This window comes from Penaeus monodon, chromosome 26, assembly GCF_015228065.2.
Source record: "Penaeus monodon isolate SGIC_2016 chromosome 26, NSTDA_Pmon_1, whole genome shotgun sequence".
Classification (NCBI taxonomy): domain Eukaryota; kingdom Metazoa; phylum Arthropoda; class Malacostraca; order Decapoda; family Penaeidae; genus Penaeus; species Penaeus monodon.
Genome location: NC_051411.1, coordinates 34,362,160 through 34,381,900, shown reverse-complemented (window position 1 = coordinate 34,381,900; position 19,741 = coordinate 34,362,160). Strand labels below are relative to the sequence as shown.

The following is a 19,741-nucleotide window of genomic DNA, read 5'->3' as shown; positions in this document are numbered from 1 at the left end:
CGCCAAATTTTTGATTGGTAGCTGAATATGGAAGCTTGTATACTTAAATATCAAAGTTCTCAAAGTTTATAATGTACTCACATGAAGATAGGTACAATTGAAACTTATTTCATATAAGCAGAATAATTTGATATTTTAGCAGAATCATAATTTCGTCAGAAACAACAATAACTAAACACAAACGTTCACAGAATCAACGGATACATTTTTACTATCCCTAGTTTCTCATTCCTTGTTTTCTTATGGAGACAATCTTTAATATTTGAACTGTAAAGTAAATATTTGGTGTGTTATCGATTGGAGAAGTGCCAATTATGACAGGCATTCTTAAAACCCGACTGTTCGATAATTTACTTGAAACTGCCGTTCATCCTCGCGGGAAATGTAAAATTGGAAGTGCAGCGTAAATATTAGAAAAAAAGAAAGAAAAAAAAATCTTGCTACACATGTCATTCATTAAGTTAAGAATTACTTTTCTCTATGTGTGAAATAGACGTCTAAGCATTGTCTACAAATACACCATATCACTGATATGACACTTAAATCAGATAATTTTAAGGGAAGAAAAGTCTTAAGAATTACCTTGTAAGTATCACGTACTTTTTGCCGCTTTCAGCTGCAGATCAGGTAGAATATAACCCAAAGAACAGTATAAAACATTTATCCTGAAGGATGGATTCCCACGTTGTATTTGTTTATTGTGAATAATAAATGTTAACAACATGGAGATATTGTACGATCTCCCCCCTCACACACACACACACACCGCTTGCATGTATAATACAAGCTAACGAGTTATTAATTTATTAATAGTTCTAACTCGACAGGAATGGGAATGGGAATACTTCTCAGTGACAGATACAAGAATTTCTGCCATGTCAGATTGAAAAGACATAGACAGTGATGGTGTAGATGATGATAATAATTATTATAATGTTAATGACAATATTAATAGTAATAATATGATTAAAATAATTGAATCGTGACAAAATTATAGCATCATAAAGATGGATATGAATAGAATAACAGTGATGATATGAGTAATAATTTTGATGTTAATAAGTGACAATGACAATGACAGTAATGATATAATAATAGTGATGATAATAATGGTGATGATAATAACAATAATACAATAATAGCAACAACAAGAACAACAATGATAGCCGATGAGGGAGATGGAGGAAGGGAGACAGACAGACAAACAGAGAGAGATCAGGAAAAGAAAGATCAAAATAAAAGACACACATTGTACTATTCCATTCGTATTACAAAAAAAAGAAAAAGAAAGAAAAGAAAAAACTACACAAAAAGACTTAAGCCGGCCAAACAGAGATCCCACTGATAGCCCGTTCATCGGTGGAAATATTGGCCAAATTGCCGTCTTTTTTTCTGCGCGCCGGACCCTAGCTGCGTGTTTGCACAGGTGAAGGCGTTCCCCACAGGTAGGGAAGGGCTGGGCTAAGTGCATTGAACTGAGGCAAGAAAGCGCTTGTCTTTGCGGTGTGAAATGTTCATTGTTCCACGTAAGTTGGATTTTAGGGTTGATTTTCACGCTGAGGTGGAGGTGTTTGTATTTTTTAAGGGGCGTGAGGAGAAATGGTATGCAGCGAGCGCTTTAAATACCATTTTGTTGGCTTTTCCTAAAACGGATTTGATGGGGGACATCTATCGTCTCTGTTTGCTGGTTTGCTGTTATCACTCTTAATGTTTTTAATATTACTGTCATTTTTATTATTTTCTTAATATTAGTATCATATTATTATTGTTGTTATTATTGTTGTATTATTTAATCATTATTGTTATTATGTTTTATTTTTATTATGTTTTATTATTATTATTGTTGTTCTTTTTCTTTTGTTATTGTTATTGTGTTATTGTTATTGTTGTTCTTTTTATTTTATTATTTTTTATCTTTATTATTTTTATCATTTATTATTATTATTATCATTGTTGTTTTTGTTATTCTTGTTCTTGTTATTATTATCATGTCATTTTTATATTTTTCATTATTATCATCATTGTTATTTTGTTGTTGCCATTATTATTGTCATTATTATTACAATTATTGTTTTTATTATTTATTATCTTTATCATTATTTGTATTATTATTTATTTATTATTATTTATTATTATTATTATTATTATTATTTTATTATTATTATTATCATTATATATTATTATTATTGTTTTGTTGTTATTTAATTTTTTATTAGTGTTCTTGTTGTTATTATTATTTTTGTTATTATTCATAATTGTTCTTATCATTACCCACTGTAATTGTTTTATTTTTTATTTTTTTTTATTTTTTTTTTATTATTATCATCATTATTTTTATTTTAAACCATCATCATCATCATCATCATCATCATCATCTCATCATATCATCATCATCATCACCCTCATTTATTCTTACATTATTATTAGTGGTGGAAGTGAGAGTAGTATAGTAGTATCAACCATATTAACTTTATAATTTTTTTATTATCAGTTTAACTATTGTCGCTTTTATTATTATTACTATTATTATTGTTATTATTACTAAAAGTTGTAGTTGTTCTTGTAATTATTATTATATATTATTTTTATTATTATTTTTATTATTATTATTTTCATTTTATCATTATTTTTATTGATGTTGTTATTATCATTGTTATTGTCTTTAATATTTTATATATATTCTTTTTTATGATGATGATAATAATGATTTTGATAATAATAATAATGATTTGATAGTAATAATAATGTAATAATATAAATTTTTATTATTATTATCTTTATTTTTTATTATTATTATTATTTATACATATATTATTTTTTTAATAAATAAATAATAATAATAATGTTTAATAATGATAATTATTATTATCTTATTATTATTATTATTATTATTATTTTTATTATTATTATCATTATTATTATTATTATTATTATATTATTGTTTTTAATTATTTATTATTATTATTATTATTATATTATCATTATTATTACTGTAGTGAGTCCCTGGCATCAGGCGGGTCACCGCGCAGGCTTCCGGCCGCCTGTTCCCCGGGACGCTACGAACTATACGGACTCCTTCGCCCTGCAAGATGACGTGGCTTTGCTGTTTTTATTTTTTTTTAATAAGAATGAATCTGTGTTTTTATACCCTCTGGGCTTGCCTTTCCCATTTGGGCCGTGATCTACATATACATCTACACTATTTTACTGCACGTAACAAATATTTATACACTACTTACCTTATATTCATACTTACCTTGCCTTATTCTTGCCTTTTTCCTTCTACTAATTCACCTTAGTTTTGTTTTTCTCTCGTTTCTCTTTTTGGGCATTTTCCCTTTTTCCCCTCACGGATCCCTTCCTTTCACTTTTCGTACTTCCGTCCTGTATTATTTTATGTGCCCATTTCTGTATAGTTTTATTATTCTTTTATTTTATGTATTTTTTAATTTGTTTTAAACCCACCATACACTGTTTAAGAAATAAATGAACTGCATTATGGGTAAAAACCTCACCAATCGCGGGAAGCCCCAGTATAAAAAGTTCAAGTCAGGTCGGTCAGAGAGAGGCTTTTATCTTGGTGACAGACCTTTGGATTTTTTAACTGGCTGACTGGTGCTTCTCGTGCTGTGGTGGGTTGCTTCTGTTCCAAGCAAGTTATGGTGTGGTGTCTTGTGTATCGGTTATGTTCGAAAGAGTTATGCGGAATAAATGTATAATATGGATGCTCTTTTTATGTTCCCTTTTTTAGCCAGCCGTGGTGTAATTTTACTGTTCTTTTTTATTGTGACTACGGGATCACTTTCAAACCACCCGAGAATCATTCTCAAAATATGCCCAAACCCCATGGACATTACCTGTAGTTTGGGGAACATCTTTAAAATCTATGGAGTTTAATTATCCACTACAGCGTAACATATTTTGGTGGCAAGCGGCAGGAAAAGGGGGTTTTGTTGTTAATTCGAGACTCCAAGACGGTGTAACTGCTTTTATTTCTAAGACGCTCATACGTCTTTCGTGCAGTTCTTAACCCGTAGTCACGTAGTCGGTCTGTCACACGTTTTTTTTATTCAAATTTTTTTTTGTTTCTTTATTTTAGTTTCATTTGTTCTTTTTTCGTTTTTATCTTTGATTTATATTATTTTTTTTGTTTTTACTTGATTTGCTAGTGGTTTTCTCAGTTTTATGTATCGGTGTCCTACGGCTGCTTTCTTCGGTGCTGTTTTGTGTGTTTTCCTGGTGTTTTTTTCTCGTAGTTTGTTGCGAGCTTTGACTTTCCGGCAGGAGAACGAGCGATTCCATGGTTGTTTTAGGATTCGCTGTTTGCCTTTTTGACCTCGTGAAATTTATGTATGGAGTTGTTCGAAAGATTGTCTACTTGCGTTTACTTGATTTTCTTCTTGTATGTGTTTTGTGATTACCTTAGTATGGCTCTGAATGTTTACGTATGATTATTTTAGTGAATTTTGTGCAAGTGTTTTGATACGTGTTTTATGCTTGTTTTTATTAGTGAATCTTTAAGGCGAATGTTTAATAACTGTCTGCGGTTTTTTTTTAAGTGGTATGATTCATGCTTGCGCTTGGATGTTTTAGAAGTTTTTTTACGAGTGCTACAGTGAAGTTGTATGTATGTTTTGAGATTTTTTAGCCATGGTTCTATGATTGTTGATTTTTTTTATGTGCGGGTGTTTTATAAGTGCATCAGTTAGTTTTACGTAAGTTTTAGTAAGATTTAAGAATTGTGTTTGTCTGTTTCTGTGCGTGTGTACTATGAGGAATATGAACGTGCATCTGAAGTTTGTGATTTTGATCGCATGAATCTAGTGTTTGCTCGGACACCGTGTGATTGTATTATTTAGCTGCATGAGTAATCGTACGTTTTGTGAGTTATCGGGCAGTACAGTGCTTCTATAGACTTGTTAAGGGTTGTACTAGGTGTTTTGTTCAGCCTTGGAGTTGCTGACTATAATTTTAAATTAGCACGATTCGGACACGAACATGGTAGAAGAACGTGAAGGTCGGAACGACAGTCCCGTCCCGCCCTTGCGACGAGCCAGAATCGCTTCTGCTCCTTCGTAGGAAGGACCTCCCTTCAGGCAAGCTCCTCCTGCCTAGATTCGTATGGCCGAGGCATCCGGGGGGGGGGGGGGGGAGACTTCCGGAACTTTCAGTGATGGAAGGCTTTTCAAAAAAATCTCTCAGCTCACACTGGAGGTTCCAGAGTCTGCGCCATGCAGAAATAGTGAGCTAGAAGCCTCGTATATTCGTTCTTCGACCCCCTTTTCTGTTCAGGGAAACACCCCCAGTTAGTTTGTGGTGCAGAGGGATCCAATTCCTCAGTTTTAAGGCGGAGGTCGTTCTGCCCACCCCTCTTAAACCGGAGGCCCAGGGGGGGGTCGGGGTTGGGGGGGGTGGGGAGGGGAGGTTGATAGCTGGCTTCGGATTGTCCGAACCACAATCGACCTCAGACCTATTCAACTTGATTTTAAAGCTGCAAAGGCTTCATGCAAGGTGCGATAGAGCTGATAGTAATTCTCTCCTCTTTGAAAATATTGTATCCTGCTTTGATTTCAAGACAACTTAGTCAGAATTTCGGGACCTCGTACGCCATCTGATTTTTACCGCGTGCTTCATAGTCAGAGCCTACAACTTGTCTACGCACCTATGGACTTTTTATTAACATAGAAGTATGGTTACCAGGGAATTACGATTACCCTCGTGCTATTGGTGATCAGATGACCTCATCGACGGTTCTTTTTCGCAGAACTTCCTCGATTGATCAGGAAGCAGTTGTGTGAAGGAGAGGCAGAGCTTTGTAATCTTGTTGAGACTACGCACAGAGTTTGGAGTCTCAGGGAAAGTGAAGGTCCTGAGGTAAGCTCTCCTCCTGCTAGACCGCTTTGTGTAGATGACAGGCAAAATGAAGGTGATGTTAGTGTTTGTGAAACTGTGAAAAGTGCCAGTGTCAGTGGTTGTAGATGTACAAATGCCAGTGCCCATGCCAAGGTTACTGTTTTTAATTATGGCAATGCCAATAGAACAAAATAGGTAAAAGTGCTGAGATAGAAAAGCTAGCAATTTCCTGGAACTTCTTTCCAGTATGATTATAGGAGCAAGCTTTTGTGGACAGAGTTTCTTCTTGGGTGATAATGGTCAATCCCTGAGGGACTTTTTTGCATGATGACTTTGACAGCCCTGATGCTGTTGGTGACTTTAGGAGTGCAGATGATTACATCATTCTGCCAGATGTGGGATCTCCAACCTTGCAATGTGGTGACACAAACACCACTTGTGTTGACTGTCATTGCAGATACGAATTTCCCTGAAGATGAGCTGGGTGATGCTGAGCTTAGTGATCTTTTAAGTGAGGTTGATCTGGGCCACCTCACTCTTGGGCAGCAACAGCAGCTGAGGGGAGGTACTAGTTAAGTATGTGAACATGATTTGATGCGCAGGCAAAGCTAGGAACTGTACTGGGATCTCTATACTATTAAAAAAAACAAAGAGGGTGAAGTCCCTATGTGTATGCGGCAATGGGTCTACCAGAAACCTCTAAACAGTTCATTTCGAGAGAATTAAAACACATGCTTGCACAGGGAGTTATTGAGCATTCCCACCTCTCCTTGGCAGTCCGCCTATCGGGTCTACCCTTTCGTATGACTAAAGAGGTCTCACAGCATTACAGAGCGGTCTTATCCAATGCCACGCATTGATGAGCTTTATGATCATCTCATGGAACAATGTGGGTCACTGCTCTGGATAGTCGCAGTGCTACGGACAGTAGTATGTCACTCCAGATGATATGCAAAGACTGCATTTCTCGGATTGGGCATCGACTTTTTCCTTTCATGAAGTTGCCATTTGGGTTTGCAATCGCCCCTTCGACATTTCTCCGGATGTTAACTGTGTGCTTTCATATGATTTTATGGCAGGCACACCATTGCCTATTTAGATGATGTGGTTGGTCACAGCAGTAATTTTGAATGACCATCTGAGGCATTTGGATGAGAGCTGTTGCTCCTTTTAAAGCAGGATTTAGCTCAACAGGAAAGAAATGTGTTTTTGCAGCAGACACATTCAAATTCCTGGGCTTTAAGATCTCGCCCAAGGTTGTGGAACCCTGAATCCAGATTACGGTGGGTTTGCACATACAGAAGATGCCTCAGCCTAGGGGACCAAAAGGATGTGCGCCGCTTTCTCGTGTGCACAGTCTTTACATTAGGAGCATATTAAGATTATTCAAATATTGGCGTCACCACTTACCAGCCTGACATGCAAAGAATATGAAGTTTGGTCTATGGGCCAGCAGGAGGAAACTGCTTTCCATAACTTGAAGCACTTATCTCCGCCCCAGTTATCAGTAGCCAGATTTTTTGCAGGCCCTTTGAGATTCGCACCGTGCATTGGGTTGTTTGCAAACTCAGTCCGCAACTCAGGAAGCTGAGACACAGTACCCTGCATTAATTTGTGAGGCACTTGCAGCATTAGAGGGGTAAGAGCCCTTCGCTGCGATGTGTATGGGCGCCGCTTCTACAACTACACAGACCATGGTCCATTTGACTATGGTTCAGTAGGAAAACCAAAAGTCTGCGTATGAACTCGGTGGTGCACGAACTTATTTATTTATAATTATGTTCTGAATACAAACAAGGGGACTCACATCGGGGGGGTCCCAGACCAGTTGAGTCCTGCAATGGCTGTAACGGAACTCCATCAATTGTGATCCAGACGATCTGCGTCGGCACCACTCTAGGATCCCCTTTGGAAGAGGTGATTTGGTAGTTAGAGGCACGGACTTTACCACGTCCGTCGCTTCCTTTTTTCGCTTGAAGAGTTTGAGCTTCTAATGGATTCTGTATCATGTCCGTCCTCTCCAGATCGATGCTCCTCAGTTGGTTGTGCTAAAGCACTTAGAGCTCTGCATGCATTTGGCTCATGCAGGTGCAACAGCAGGTCCACCCTAGTATTTACATTACGTATTGTAAGCTCAGGGATTACTTTTACTTCCCTAACATTTTGGCCACAGTGAAAGAATATGTTGGTACATGTCGATCTTGCCAAAAACGTAGGGTATGGCTTATCATGCGCCTCTTGCTGCTGCACCACAGGCCAGTTACCCACTGGAAAGGGTATCTGCAGACCTCATGGAACTTGAAGTGACCTCACAAGGTATAAATATTTCCTGGCCTTTCAGTAGACCAGACTCCACTCAATACGTCAGTTGATACCTTTTTCCATCCAAGCAGAGACTGTGGCTAATGCCTTTATTAATCAGTTTGTGACTGTTTGGGCCACCTCGTCTATTGCAAACGGATTATGGCCGAGAATTTAAAAAGAATCTATTTAAGAGGGTTTGTGAGTTAGCCAGTGTCCAAACCATTTTCACTACTGCTTTCCATCCCCAGCTAATGGGATGGATTGAACGCACTCAACCCCAGTGGTGAACGCCTTGCAACACCTTCTGTAGGCTTTCCCTTAGAATTGGATTAACTTTTGGCCATATGTTTGTTTGGCCTGATCAGTGCAGTACACCGATCATGGTGATCAGCCTCTCTTTTACAACAGGCATATTGGCAACTATCCTGTTGTATAGCATTATGAGGAGACAGATCATAGAAGCAGCACAGTTGGAAGATATCTTTTGCTGCTAGGTTAAGGAGAGCTAGAGAGATTGCCGTTCAGACGTCAATGCAGGCCAGGGAAGGTTAGGCCAGGGAAGGTTGGGCCCGGGATTATAATCGGCGAACCAGAAAGTCCACCTTTGCTGCCGAGGTCGGTGATCTAGTCCTCTTTAAAGACCTTCCTCGAATGGCAGGAGAAGGACTGCGTGGAATCCTTGGACCCCGTTGGTTTGGTCCGGCTCGTATTCTTAAGGAGACCGGTCCTATAACACGGTTGGTCAGAGTACTGTCTCCTCCTTACAAGGAGATTTACCACCTCAATCAGCTGAGGCCTTACAGGACAAATGATGAACTCCACCTGCCAGATGATGCCGAGCTAGATGAGGATGGAGACGTGGACGATCCTCCTCCTTTAGATGGACTACCGGATGATGATCCTGCAGTTGCTCTCTTTGCCTCCTTTTGTCGACCTCCTGACGATGGTTAGCCTAGATTGGTCTCCCTCTTTGCTTTTGCTTGAAGGATTATGCCAGTGAGAGGTTTTGTGATATGTGTGCAAAGTGCTTCGTGTTCTAAGAAATAGAAAGTGCTCTGAAAATGAATTAGTGCTTGAAAATTGGTGTATCAAGTGTGCGTATTAACATTATCATTTTTCATGTATTAATCTGAAGTGTATTCTTCCAGCCCAAGTCCGAAGATAATAGGTTCTGTATCACGACAATGTATGTACACTTTAACCAACGGTGGTTTAGTCTTCTGAGATCTTTTTTGTTTGTTTAAGCATTAGTTTGTATCTTTTGTTTCAAGTGAGTGCTAGATTTAAAGTAATTTGGAGTTGTAATAATTCTTAAGTTTGTAGCTTTAAGTTTACCTTTATGTTTTATGTTTAATTCAAGTATTTTAGGTCCTTAGTGTAAGATAACTTTCAAGTTTATTTTTTAAGTTCTTTGTATTTTTTAAGTTTTGTATTTGATATAGTTTTGAATGTTCAGTTCATTTTATCTTGTGATTTTATTTTATATTGTTCTGATTTAATTTCGGTTGAGATTCTGTATCTCTCTTTCTTCAGCTTTGGTGTGACTGCTCAGGGTTCGTCTCGTCCTTTCCTGTCTTCGCTTTCGTCTTCGTGCCCCCTTCTTACTGTCTGTCGTGCATCCGTATCACAGAATTTATCAGTGGCATTACCTTTCAGGACTTGACCTTTATACAGGATGAACACCGTCAATCCATACCATAATCAGTCTCTTGCAGGTGCGAATGTCCTGTGCTTTACTGTACCTTTGAGTCCATCCGCAGTGCAGAGCCGCTCCTCCGGGGGGTCGTGGACGGTCGTGGTGACCATGGGCTGCTGATGAAAATAGAATAATAATAATAAAATAATAATAATAATAATTAAAAAAAGAAATAATAATAATAATAATAATGCTGATGGTAATGGAATGATAATAATTAAATAATAATATTTAAAAAATAATAATAATAAAATAATAGAATAATATCAATGGAATCATATCAATAAAATAATATCAATAAATTATTTTATTGATATTATTTTATTATTATTATTTTATTATTATTTTATTATTATTTTATTATTATTTTATTATTATTATTATTTTATTATTGATATTATTATTATTATTATTTATATTTATTATATCTTTATCTTTTATTATTTAATTATTATTATTATTATTATTATTATTTTATTATTACTATTATTATTTTTTTATTATTATTATTATTATTTTATTATCATGATTTTTTTTCATTATTATTATTTTATTATTATTATTATTATTGTTACGCCGACCGCCTCGTCTCTCTACCACCACCACAAGGCAGGCCAGGCAGACGGCGTTGTTATCCACAGGGTCGTGAACACTGAACAGTTCCAAGAGGCACCAAGTACCACAGCGTCCCAGAACACCAGGAGAGGAAACGCCAAGTGGCGAGGCAGGGCACGAAATAAACACAAAGTGACAGTCTCCTTTATTTACACAAGTTATTTACCCGTTACACTTTTCTTATAGGCACAATACAGGGGGAAAACAGGCATGTCACAATGCACGATACAGCTTAATACAGGGCAACACAGTTTATCAGTCACAAAGGCAACACGAGGTTTCACAGGAGCAGCACCCAACTCCGTTCTGCTTGGCTTTTCCTCCGCTCCTCCGCTCACAGCAAGCTGCGTCATGGTTGCCCAGGTACCCTTATGTTACCAACATGCCAGGTCATCCTTTTTCATGTTAACACATGTTCCGCACAAGAGAGCCAATGGCGTAGCACTATCCCCCTATCAAGCAGACATACTAAACCGAAAAAACTATAGAAATTATTTAAAAAAATAGTCTAGAAAAAACAAAAGTCTTTCAAACAAAAGTAACGTAATTGAAAAATCAGTTCTCAGAAACACCAAAAAATCTTCATCCAGCGTGGATTTCTTCGCTCTCGCTGGGGTCGATCTGGAGGAGGTGTGGGCGGCGGTAGATTGCCGGGCACCCAGAGGGGTACTGCTGTCACAAGACCGGCTCATGGTCACACTGACGTCTGCCTGCATCGCCCTCACCGTCCAAATGCTCGCTCATCTCGATCAACGTCTGTCACGTCTTCATCGCCGCTACTGGGGCTAACGTCAGCTTCTTTTTCAACCATGGCACCCAGGAGTAGCTTCTGCCCATGGTAATGCCACAGCCGGTTGCGCCAAGCCTTGAGGAAGTCAGGCAAAACGGGCCCACACCAAACAACTCCTTGCTACACGACGACTCTTCTGGATGCTCCACTTCATCACAAGTGCCCAGCTGTGCACCAGCTGGCACCTTCTGGGCCTTATCGAGAAGTTGCTACCAACACTGTACACTAACCCCTCTTGGTCCAACAAGGCTCCGCAACCGCTAGCCATCAGCCAGCTGCAGGTGTTGAAGGGCTCCACGAGGCCCTCTGCTACCACGCATCACTCTTGACAGCGATACGGATTTCTTAGGACTCTGCCTGGGGGCAAGGTGCAGTTTCGCTCAGCCCGTAATACCTCTGCACAGCCAACCTATGGAAGACAAGGCACATCTTCACGTGCACCCTCACCAGCTTCCGTACAAAGGTCGACACACGCCTTACTCTGACGTAGGTAGTCAATGCCAGCAAGCAGTGCTCGTCCAGATTAGCCACATACACCGGCAGCCGCTGCACCGTGCTGCCCACGCCCAATACGAGCCTCCACTGGCCCATTGAGCTGCACACAATGCCCCGTGACACCGCACACTCTCTGTGGTGTGTTCTGGAAGTCGCATAGTGGCCAACATATCAGGCCGCCCACTAGGGTCTTTTATCAGCCCCAGTTGTCCACTGTCAAGCGGCATGCTTCCCATCTAATGAGCCCTCACCTGCATCGTTGCATGGTTCGACGGCAGCTTACCCAAGTCCCGGGCCCGGGAACTGAGGAGGCTGGTTTTCGGCACCCTTCTCAAGGCATGGCCGAGTTTTCGACCTGTACCATCCGTAGCCTTAGGAAAATGCACTCGATTGGTGACCTATATTTGCCACAGTCCTTGCAGCACTGCTGGAAGGCATCCAGAATCTGTTCGGTTAGAGAGGACGTGTTCTCCGCTCCTTTTCTGACAATGACTACGTCTGTTTGCCCTACCTCCCGCAGCCCCAACACTAAGCCTTGGAAAGTGCTGGGTAACCTTCCTCCAATGCTACCTCCTCCACCTTAGCCTTGGGCCCGGAAAGGCATGTGCAGGGCTGAGCAGCTGAGCCCGTAGCCACTGGTTGCCTTCAGGAAGGCCTCGAACTCCAAGGCCCTCACCAGCGCCACCTGCAGGTCCTCAGGGTGTGCCTGCTTGACGTAGATTTGCAGCTGCTGGTCCTGCAAAGCGTCAACGAAGAAATCGCGGTCAGGACCACAATCATCTCTTCCGCAGCCACAGGGTACGACCTCCTTACCAGCGCCTCCACATCCTGCGCCAGTTGTGACAGTGTCTCGCCACGCTCACGAGTCTGCTTCTTCAAGAGAACCCGATAACACTTTCCACCGCGGGGGCCCTAGCGGTGTTACCAGCGCAGGGCCTCTCTTACTGGCTCCAGTCCGTTCAGATGCCACGCATTTCAAAGGGCGGACATATGCCTCCCAGGCCACCTTCCGGTCGTACCAGATGGCTTAACGCCTCACAGAAGGTCTGGAGGCTGAGGGGCTGCAGGTGGTCGAACGCGTGCCGGAACTAACACACCCGGGGAGGAGGAAGGGGGTGAGGGAGGCAAACGAGGCGGGTTGACCGGGTCGAGTTTGCCGCCACCTATACCCAGGGAGGGTTCCGATGAGGTCCCCAGCCTTCTGCAGCGACCGGGCTCCGACACGACGCGTGCGAGGCCCGGGGGTTTCCCTGCCAGACCCAGCAGACCCCGGTAAATCGGACACTCTGGCATTTGTTCGCAGAACCTCGTCTGGCCTTCTCTGCTTGCAAACGTTATACCTCGTGACGCCGCCTTTCCTTCTTCACTTCCTCCCTCAGGCCCTGAACCTCGCCCTTCAGAGTCTGACCACTCCTCCATCAGTTCACTCTTCACGCTGTTGCAGGCCTTGTCGAGTGTTTCTGCTGAGTTTCCATCTTCAAGATGCAAGATTGCTCTGTAAGCACCTCAACAAGGTGGCAGAACTGTCCTCTGCCTTCCTGCCTGCATTCTCGACGAGATGGTGCGCCTGGCCCTCGCGTGCCCCTCTGTGCCTGCCCTTCAGAGTCTGCACCTCCGCCATCAGTTCACTCTTCCGCTGTTGCAGGCCTTGTCGGTGTACTTGCTGAGTTTCCATCTTCAACAGATGCAGATGTCTGTTGCACCTCAACAAGTTGGCAGAACTGTTCACTCCTGAATTAGGCCTGCCCATCTCGACGAGATGTGCGCCTGCTCGCGTGCCCTCGTGCCGCTCCTTCTGCCCTTTTGTCCATTCCCCCTCATAAGCGGCCCAGCATGGCATGATCAGGTCCATCTGGCTCTGCTTCACCTCCACTCGTGCCTGCCTCAGTTATAGCCCCTATCTCACTCATGGCTGCCGGACGACATGTAAATAGGCGCGTATCACTGATAAAAATATCACAAATCCCACTCATGACACCATTTGTACGCCGACCGCCTCGTTCTTCTGCCCCCCACCACAAGGCAGGCTAGGCAGGACGGTCGTGCTATTGCACAGGTCGTGAACATGAAACAGTCCAAGAGGCACCGAGCACCACAGCGCCAAAACACCAGGAGGCGAAAAAGCCAAGTGGCAGGCAGGCCACGAAATAAACACAAAGTGACCAGTCCTTTATTTACACAAGTTTATTTACCCGTACAATTTTCTATAGGACAATACAGGGGGAAACAGCATGTCACACTGCACGGATACAGCTTATTACAGGGCAACACAGTTTATCAGGTCACAAAGGACACACGAGGTCTCCACAGGAGCAGCACCAACTCCGGTCTCCTCTTGGCTTGTTCCTCTGCTCCTACGCTCACAGCCAGCTGCGTCATGTTGCCCAGGTCCCTTCATGTTAACACATGCAGGTCATCTTTTTCATGTTAACACATGTTCCGCCACAGAGAACCGTGCGTAGGCATTATTATTTAATATTATATTCGTATTATATTCTTATTATACTATTATTTTATTATACTATTATTATTTATTATATTATTATTAATATCATTATGTTTTAGTATGATTTATTATATTATTATTAGTATTATTATTATTTTATTATTATCATGGATCTTTTATTATTATTATTATTATGATTATTAATATTATTATTAATATTATTATTATTATAATTATTATTATTATTTTCTCATTATTATTATTTTTTTTATTAATATTCTAGTATTATCATTTTTTTTATTATTATTATTTTAATTTTTATTACTATTATTATTATTCTATTAATTCTATTATTATTATTTAGTTATTATTTCATTCTTATCTTATTATTATTATTATGTTATTATTATTATTATTATTATTATTAATATTATTTTACTATTACTATTATTTTTATTATTTCATTATAATTATCTGTTTATTTTTTATTATCATTATGTCTTTTATTTTGCTATTAGTCATTATTTTACTATGTTATTTTGAGTTATATATAATATTTGAATATTTTATCATCTCTTAATATTTGATTATTTCATTATCTATTAATATTTTATCATTTATATTATCTATTAATATTTTATTATTTTATTATCTATTGATATTTTATTAATAATGTTAATGTATAGAATAATAATAATTATTATTAACTGATTCATACGTGAAAAAACAGCCATTGTTGAAATCACTTCCAATACCATTCGTCATTTTTCATTCACCTGAAATTTGTGTTTTCACGTCTTTTTAACAATTAGGTTCTGGAAAGTGGCTTTCGTTTATTTTTGCCTTTTTATCCAAATTCGTATATTATTTACAAATGATTTTTTTTTCTTTCATATCTGCGTGATGGTCAAGTAATCACAATACTTTTTTTTTCTTTATATTAATTTTATCATTGTCATCTAGCTCGGAGAATATTGGGTAAAAGAATCAATACAAGAATAAATTATATATTTATTAGTTTAAAAAAACAACATGTTTCTCTTTCAATATCTTTTTATATTTCGTGTCATGGCCTTAGTAACCGTAAGGCAGCTGGGACACATGGTCAGTAAGATGCTGCGTTTGTGTGACGGCTGTGGTACTGGGGAACCACTGGGTCGGTTACTGCGTCTGGTTACTGGACTTTGGTTCTCGGTGACTTACTGGGGCACCCACCTGGGTTGTACGGGTTTGGTACTGGATCTGGGTTGTGTACACGGTCTGGTAGGCGGTTTGGGTGACGTACCTGGGAAGTAAGCTGTTGTGGTGTGACTGAGTCTGGTACTGCGTCTGGTACTGCACTTGGGTTGGGTCTGGTACTGCACCTGCGTTTTGTAGACCGGCCTGGGTGGACGTACTCGGAACGTACTCGGCTCGTTTTACGGGTCTGTACTGTGTTTGTACTGGTCTGGTAGTAAGTGGTTGGGACGACCTGGGTCTTGTACACGGTGCTGTACACTGGGACCTGTGGAAGAGGAAGAAGTGGCGGGGAAATTACGGTCAGATGATATGAAATTAAGAGGGATCCTTTGAGTAATAGGTAAATGGAGGGAGAGAAAAAGGGGACAGAGACAAAGACAGAGAGAGAGAGAGAGAGAGGGCGGGGGGAGGAAGAGAAAGAGAGATAGAGGGAAGAAGAAAGAAGCCATTCAATTACAGAACGCTCGCGACCGTATTTTAAACTTTCCCTTTTTGCAATTTCATCACCCACTTACGAAAAAGAAAAAAAGAAAAAAAAAAAGTACATGAAAACACAACACAACCCAAAACAAGGCAAAAAAAAAAAAAAAAAGAAATAATAAAGAGAAGGGAAAAAAATATAAAGAAAAAAAAAAAAATAACTACAAATTAAAATAATAAAGTATAATAAAAATAATATTTAAAAATAGTAAAAATATATAAATAGGGATGTAATATAAATAATATATAAAATATATTAAATTTTAAAATTATTTATATATGTTATATTATAAATATATAAATAAATATATATATATATTATATTATTTGTTTTTGTTTTATAATATTATTTTTTTATAAAATATATTTTAAAAAAAAATAATTATTTATTTATTATAATTTTTTTTCTTGTTTGTGGTTTATAGAAACATATTGATTCCCGTTTACTAAACAACCACCAAAGGGAAAAAAACTGTGTGTTTCTTTTTATTAATAAAAATCTTTTTTTCTTGTTTGTGTGTATATATGTATATTTATTTTTTTTATATAAACAAGCTGTAAAAACCACAAACCACCCCCCAAAACCCAACCCCACACAACCACAATTTTTTTGATAATATATATAAAAATAAAAAAATAACAAATATATATAATAATAATTATTATTTTAATATAATTATATTAATATTATATTAAATAAAAAACACTTTTCTTAAATAATTAAAACCACATACACACACACCAAACACCCCCATTTTATTAGCATACAATAGCATACACACACAAACACACACACAACACACACTCTATATATAATATAATTTTAATTTATTTAAAAATATATAAATATATATATATATATACACACACACTTGTCTGTAAATATATCTACACCCACATACACGCACACACACACACACACATATATATATATATATGCATACATATATGCATACACACACACACACACACACACACACACACACATATATATATATATATATATATATATATATATATATATATATATATATATATATATATATGCATGTTTGTTTGTTTTTCAACAGCCATTCATTCCACTGCAGGACATAGGCCTCTCTTAATTCATTACTGAGAGGTTATATGGCAGTGCCACCCTTGCCTGATTGGATGCCCTTCCTAATCAACCGCGGTTTGTGCCACGGCGGTGACTTCCCCTACGACACATGCGCTCAAGGCGATATGTCGTTTTCTAGTTAGGCAATCGAGGTGAAGTTCCTTGCCCAAGGGAACAACGCGCCGGCCGGTGACTCGAACCCTCGAACTCAGATTGCTGTCGTGCCAGTCTGAGTCCGATGCTCTAACCACTCGGCCACCGCAGCCTTATATATGCATGTATAAGCATACACACACACACACACACACACACACACACACACACATATATATATATATATATATATATATATATATATATATATATATATATATATATATATGCATGTGTATGTTTATGGTTATTTTTTGAGAATTCCATTAATATGTAATCAAAATTTCCAACTCCTCGTCACTGACCTGTTGAACCTGAGTCTGGTACTGGGTCACGTGTTTGACCTTGGGGTAGCAGGGGGCCGGCTGGGGCTGGGGGCGGGGGTATGTGGGCTCTGCCAACGCCGCTGCCACCACTGCCGCCACCACTGCCAACACTACGCGTCCTGACATCATCTGTGGCCCAAAAGTAAGATAATAAGTAAGAAATGTTAAAAAGAATGAAAGAAAAAACAAACAAACAAAAAACAAACAGATAATTGGATATTAAGGTTAATATGTTAATTATTAGATGTTAAAGAGAAAACAAGAAATTTGATATTAATTACATGTATTTACATTCATAAGAAAAAGCGAAGTGTAGAATAAAAGATAATGAAAGTAGTGATAGGGAAAATGACGCTAATACTATTCCTCCAAAAATAGCGGATGGTTAATTTAACGAGTGACTAAGATTCATAATAATGATGATGATGCCAAAGAAAATTATGGTGTAGAAATTACAAAAATAATTAATGGTGGTTCTGTAATTTTAGAATTGATTATCATGGCATTCATGGCTGTGCAATTAATGATAAATTAAGAATTAACAAATTAAGATTAGAATAACTAAAATCATTATCAGTATACAATTAGTAATGATTATGATGATAATATTAGTAATAATAACTGAATGATAATGATAATATTAGTAATAATGATAACAGAATGATAGTGATAATACTACAATAATGATAAACCTAGAATAACAAAGATGATGATAATTAAGGATATACTACTACTGCTACTACTATTGCTATTACTACTGATATGGATGATAATAATAGTAAAGCTAATACTAATAATTGTGATACTGCTACAAATAAGAATGACAATAACAATAAAAAATAACGATAACAATGAAAAGTAATAGTGACAGCAATAATAATAAGGATAATAATCATGAAAATAGGAAAATGAAGAAGAAATAATAATGATAACCATATGATAATCATGATAGGAAAAAATGTAATCGTGACATTGATTAAAAGTGACGATAAGAATGATAGGAAAGACAATAAACATGAAAATGAAGATGGGGGTGATAACAACAATGATAAAAGTTGACATAGACGATAACAAAATCATGGCACTGATAAGCATTATAAATTTAAGTGGGCGAGATGGATCATTAGATAGATAGATAAATCAATAGATAGATAGAGAGAAAGAGAGAGAGAGAGAGAGAGAGAGAGAGAAAGAGTGAGGAGAGAGAGAGAGAAAGAGTGAGTGAGAGAGAGAGAGAGAGTGAGTTAGAGAGATAAACAGATGCAGAGAATAAGGAAGACGGGTAGATAGATAGGCAGATAGACAGGCAAGGAAAGAAAGAGAGAAACAGAAACACAAAGAAAGAAGAGGGTATGGAGAAAAAGAGAGAGAGGAACAGATGCAGCAAAAAAAAAAAAAAAAAAAAAAAAAAAAAAAAAAAGGGGGAAAAAAAAAAAATAAAAATAAAAAAAAAAAAAAAAAAAAAAAAAAAAAAATATATATATATATATATATATATATATATATATATATAAACACCAATTCAGACAATAAAATTCCTCCGAACGAACGAACACACTCCCACAACCTTTGCTCGGCTTCCCAAGGTTCTCACAACAGAAGTGACGAACGAGAGCCGAGCCGCTGGCTTTTATACCTCGCCGGAACCAGGCATCCAAGGCCTCTTTACCCCCACCCCCCCTTGTTCGTTTCTCTCTCTCTCTCTCCTTTGTTTATCTTGGTTTATCTCCCTCTCTTTCTCACTCTCTCTCTTATCTGTTTCTCTCGGTTTGTCTCTCTCTCTTTTTTCTTTCGCTCTCTCTCTCTTTCTCTCTCTCCTTTTGCCTTCCCTTCCCTCCATCCTCTATCTCTCCCCATCATTATCACTGTTGTCCTTATCATGATCTTCTGCCATTATCATCGGCAGCGTAACAAGGGGCAGATAAAATTGCTTTCCCGAAGAAACACACAATATGCTGATAATAGATGATCAATTCAGCAACAATGTCAATGTATTTGTGCTAAAATGGGTCACAAAATGCCGACGGGAATTTACATGATTTTATGTACATTTTTGAGAACATCATTTATGTGCCAAGAAGATCAGCTATGTAAGAATGGATTCTTTACATGTTTTTTTTTTCTTCTTCATAAGGCTGTATATTCTTCTGCATTAACTTCACAAACCACCAATACTTTATGTACAGATACCAGGTAACTACATCTCCATCATACACTGATATAAAAGTAATTTGATATTGCGCAC

The 19,741-nt window shown here is 38.2% G+C and overlaps 1 protein-coding gene across 1 annotated transcript in view; it reads right to left on the bottom strand.

Annotated features, from left to right (window-relative positions):
* LOC119589764 (adhesive plaque matrix protein-like) overlaps positions 1 to 19,206 on the bottom strand; it is a 27,234-nt gene extending 8,028 nt beyond the window's left edge. The window contains exons 1-2 of the mRNA XM_037938337.1: positions 19,064 to 19,206; positions 17,476 to 17,625 (exon numbers count right to left, since the gene is read on the bottom strand). Coding sequence (XP_037794265.1) covers positions 17,476 to 17,625 — 150 coding nt within the window. The 5' untranslated portion in view covers positions 19,064 to 19,206. The remainder of the gene's footprint in view (positions 1 to 17,475; positions 17,626 to 19,063) is intronic.
* Positions 19,207 to 19,741: the final 535 nt, after the last annotated feature.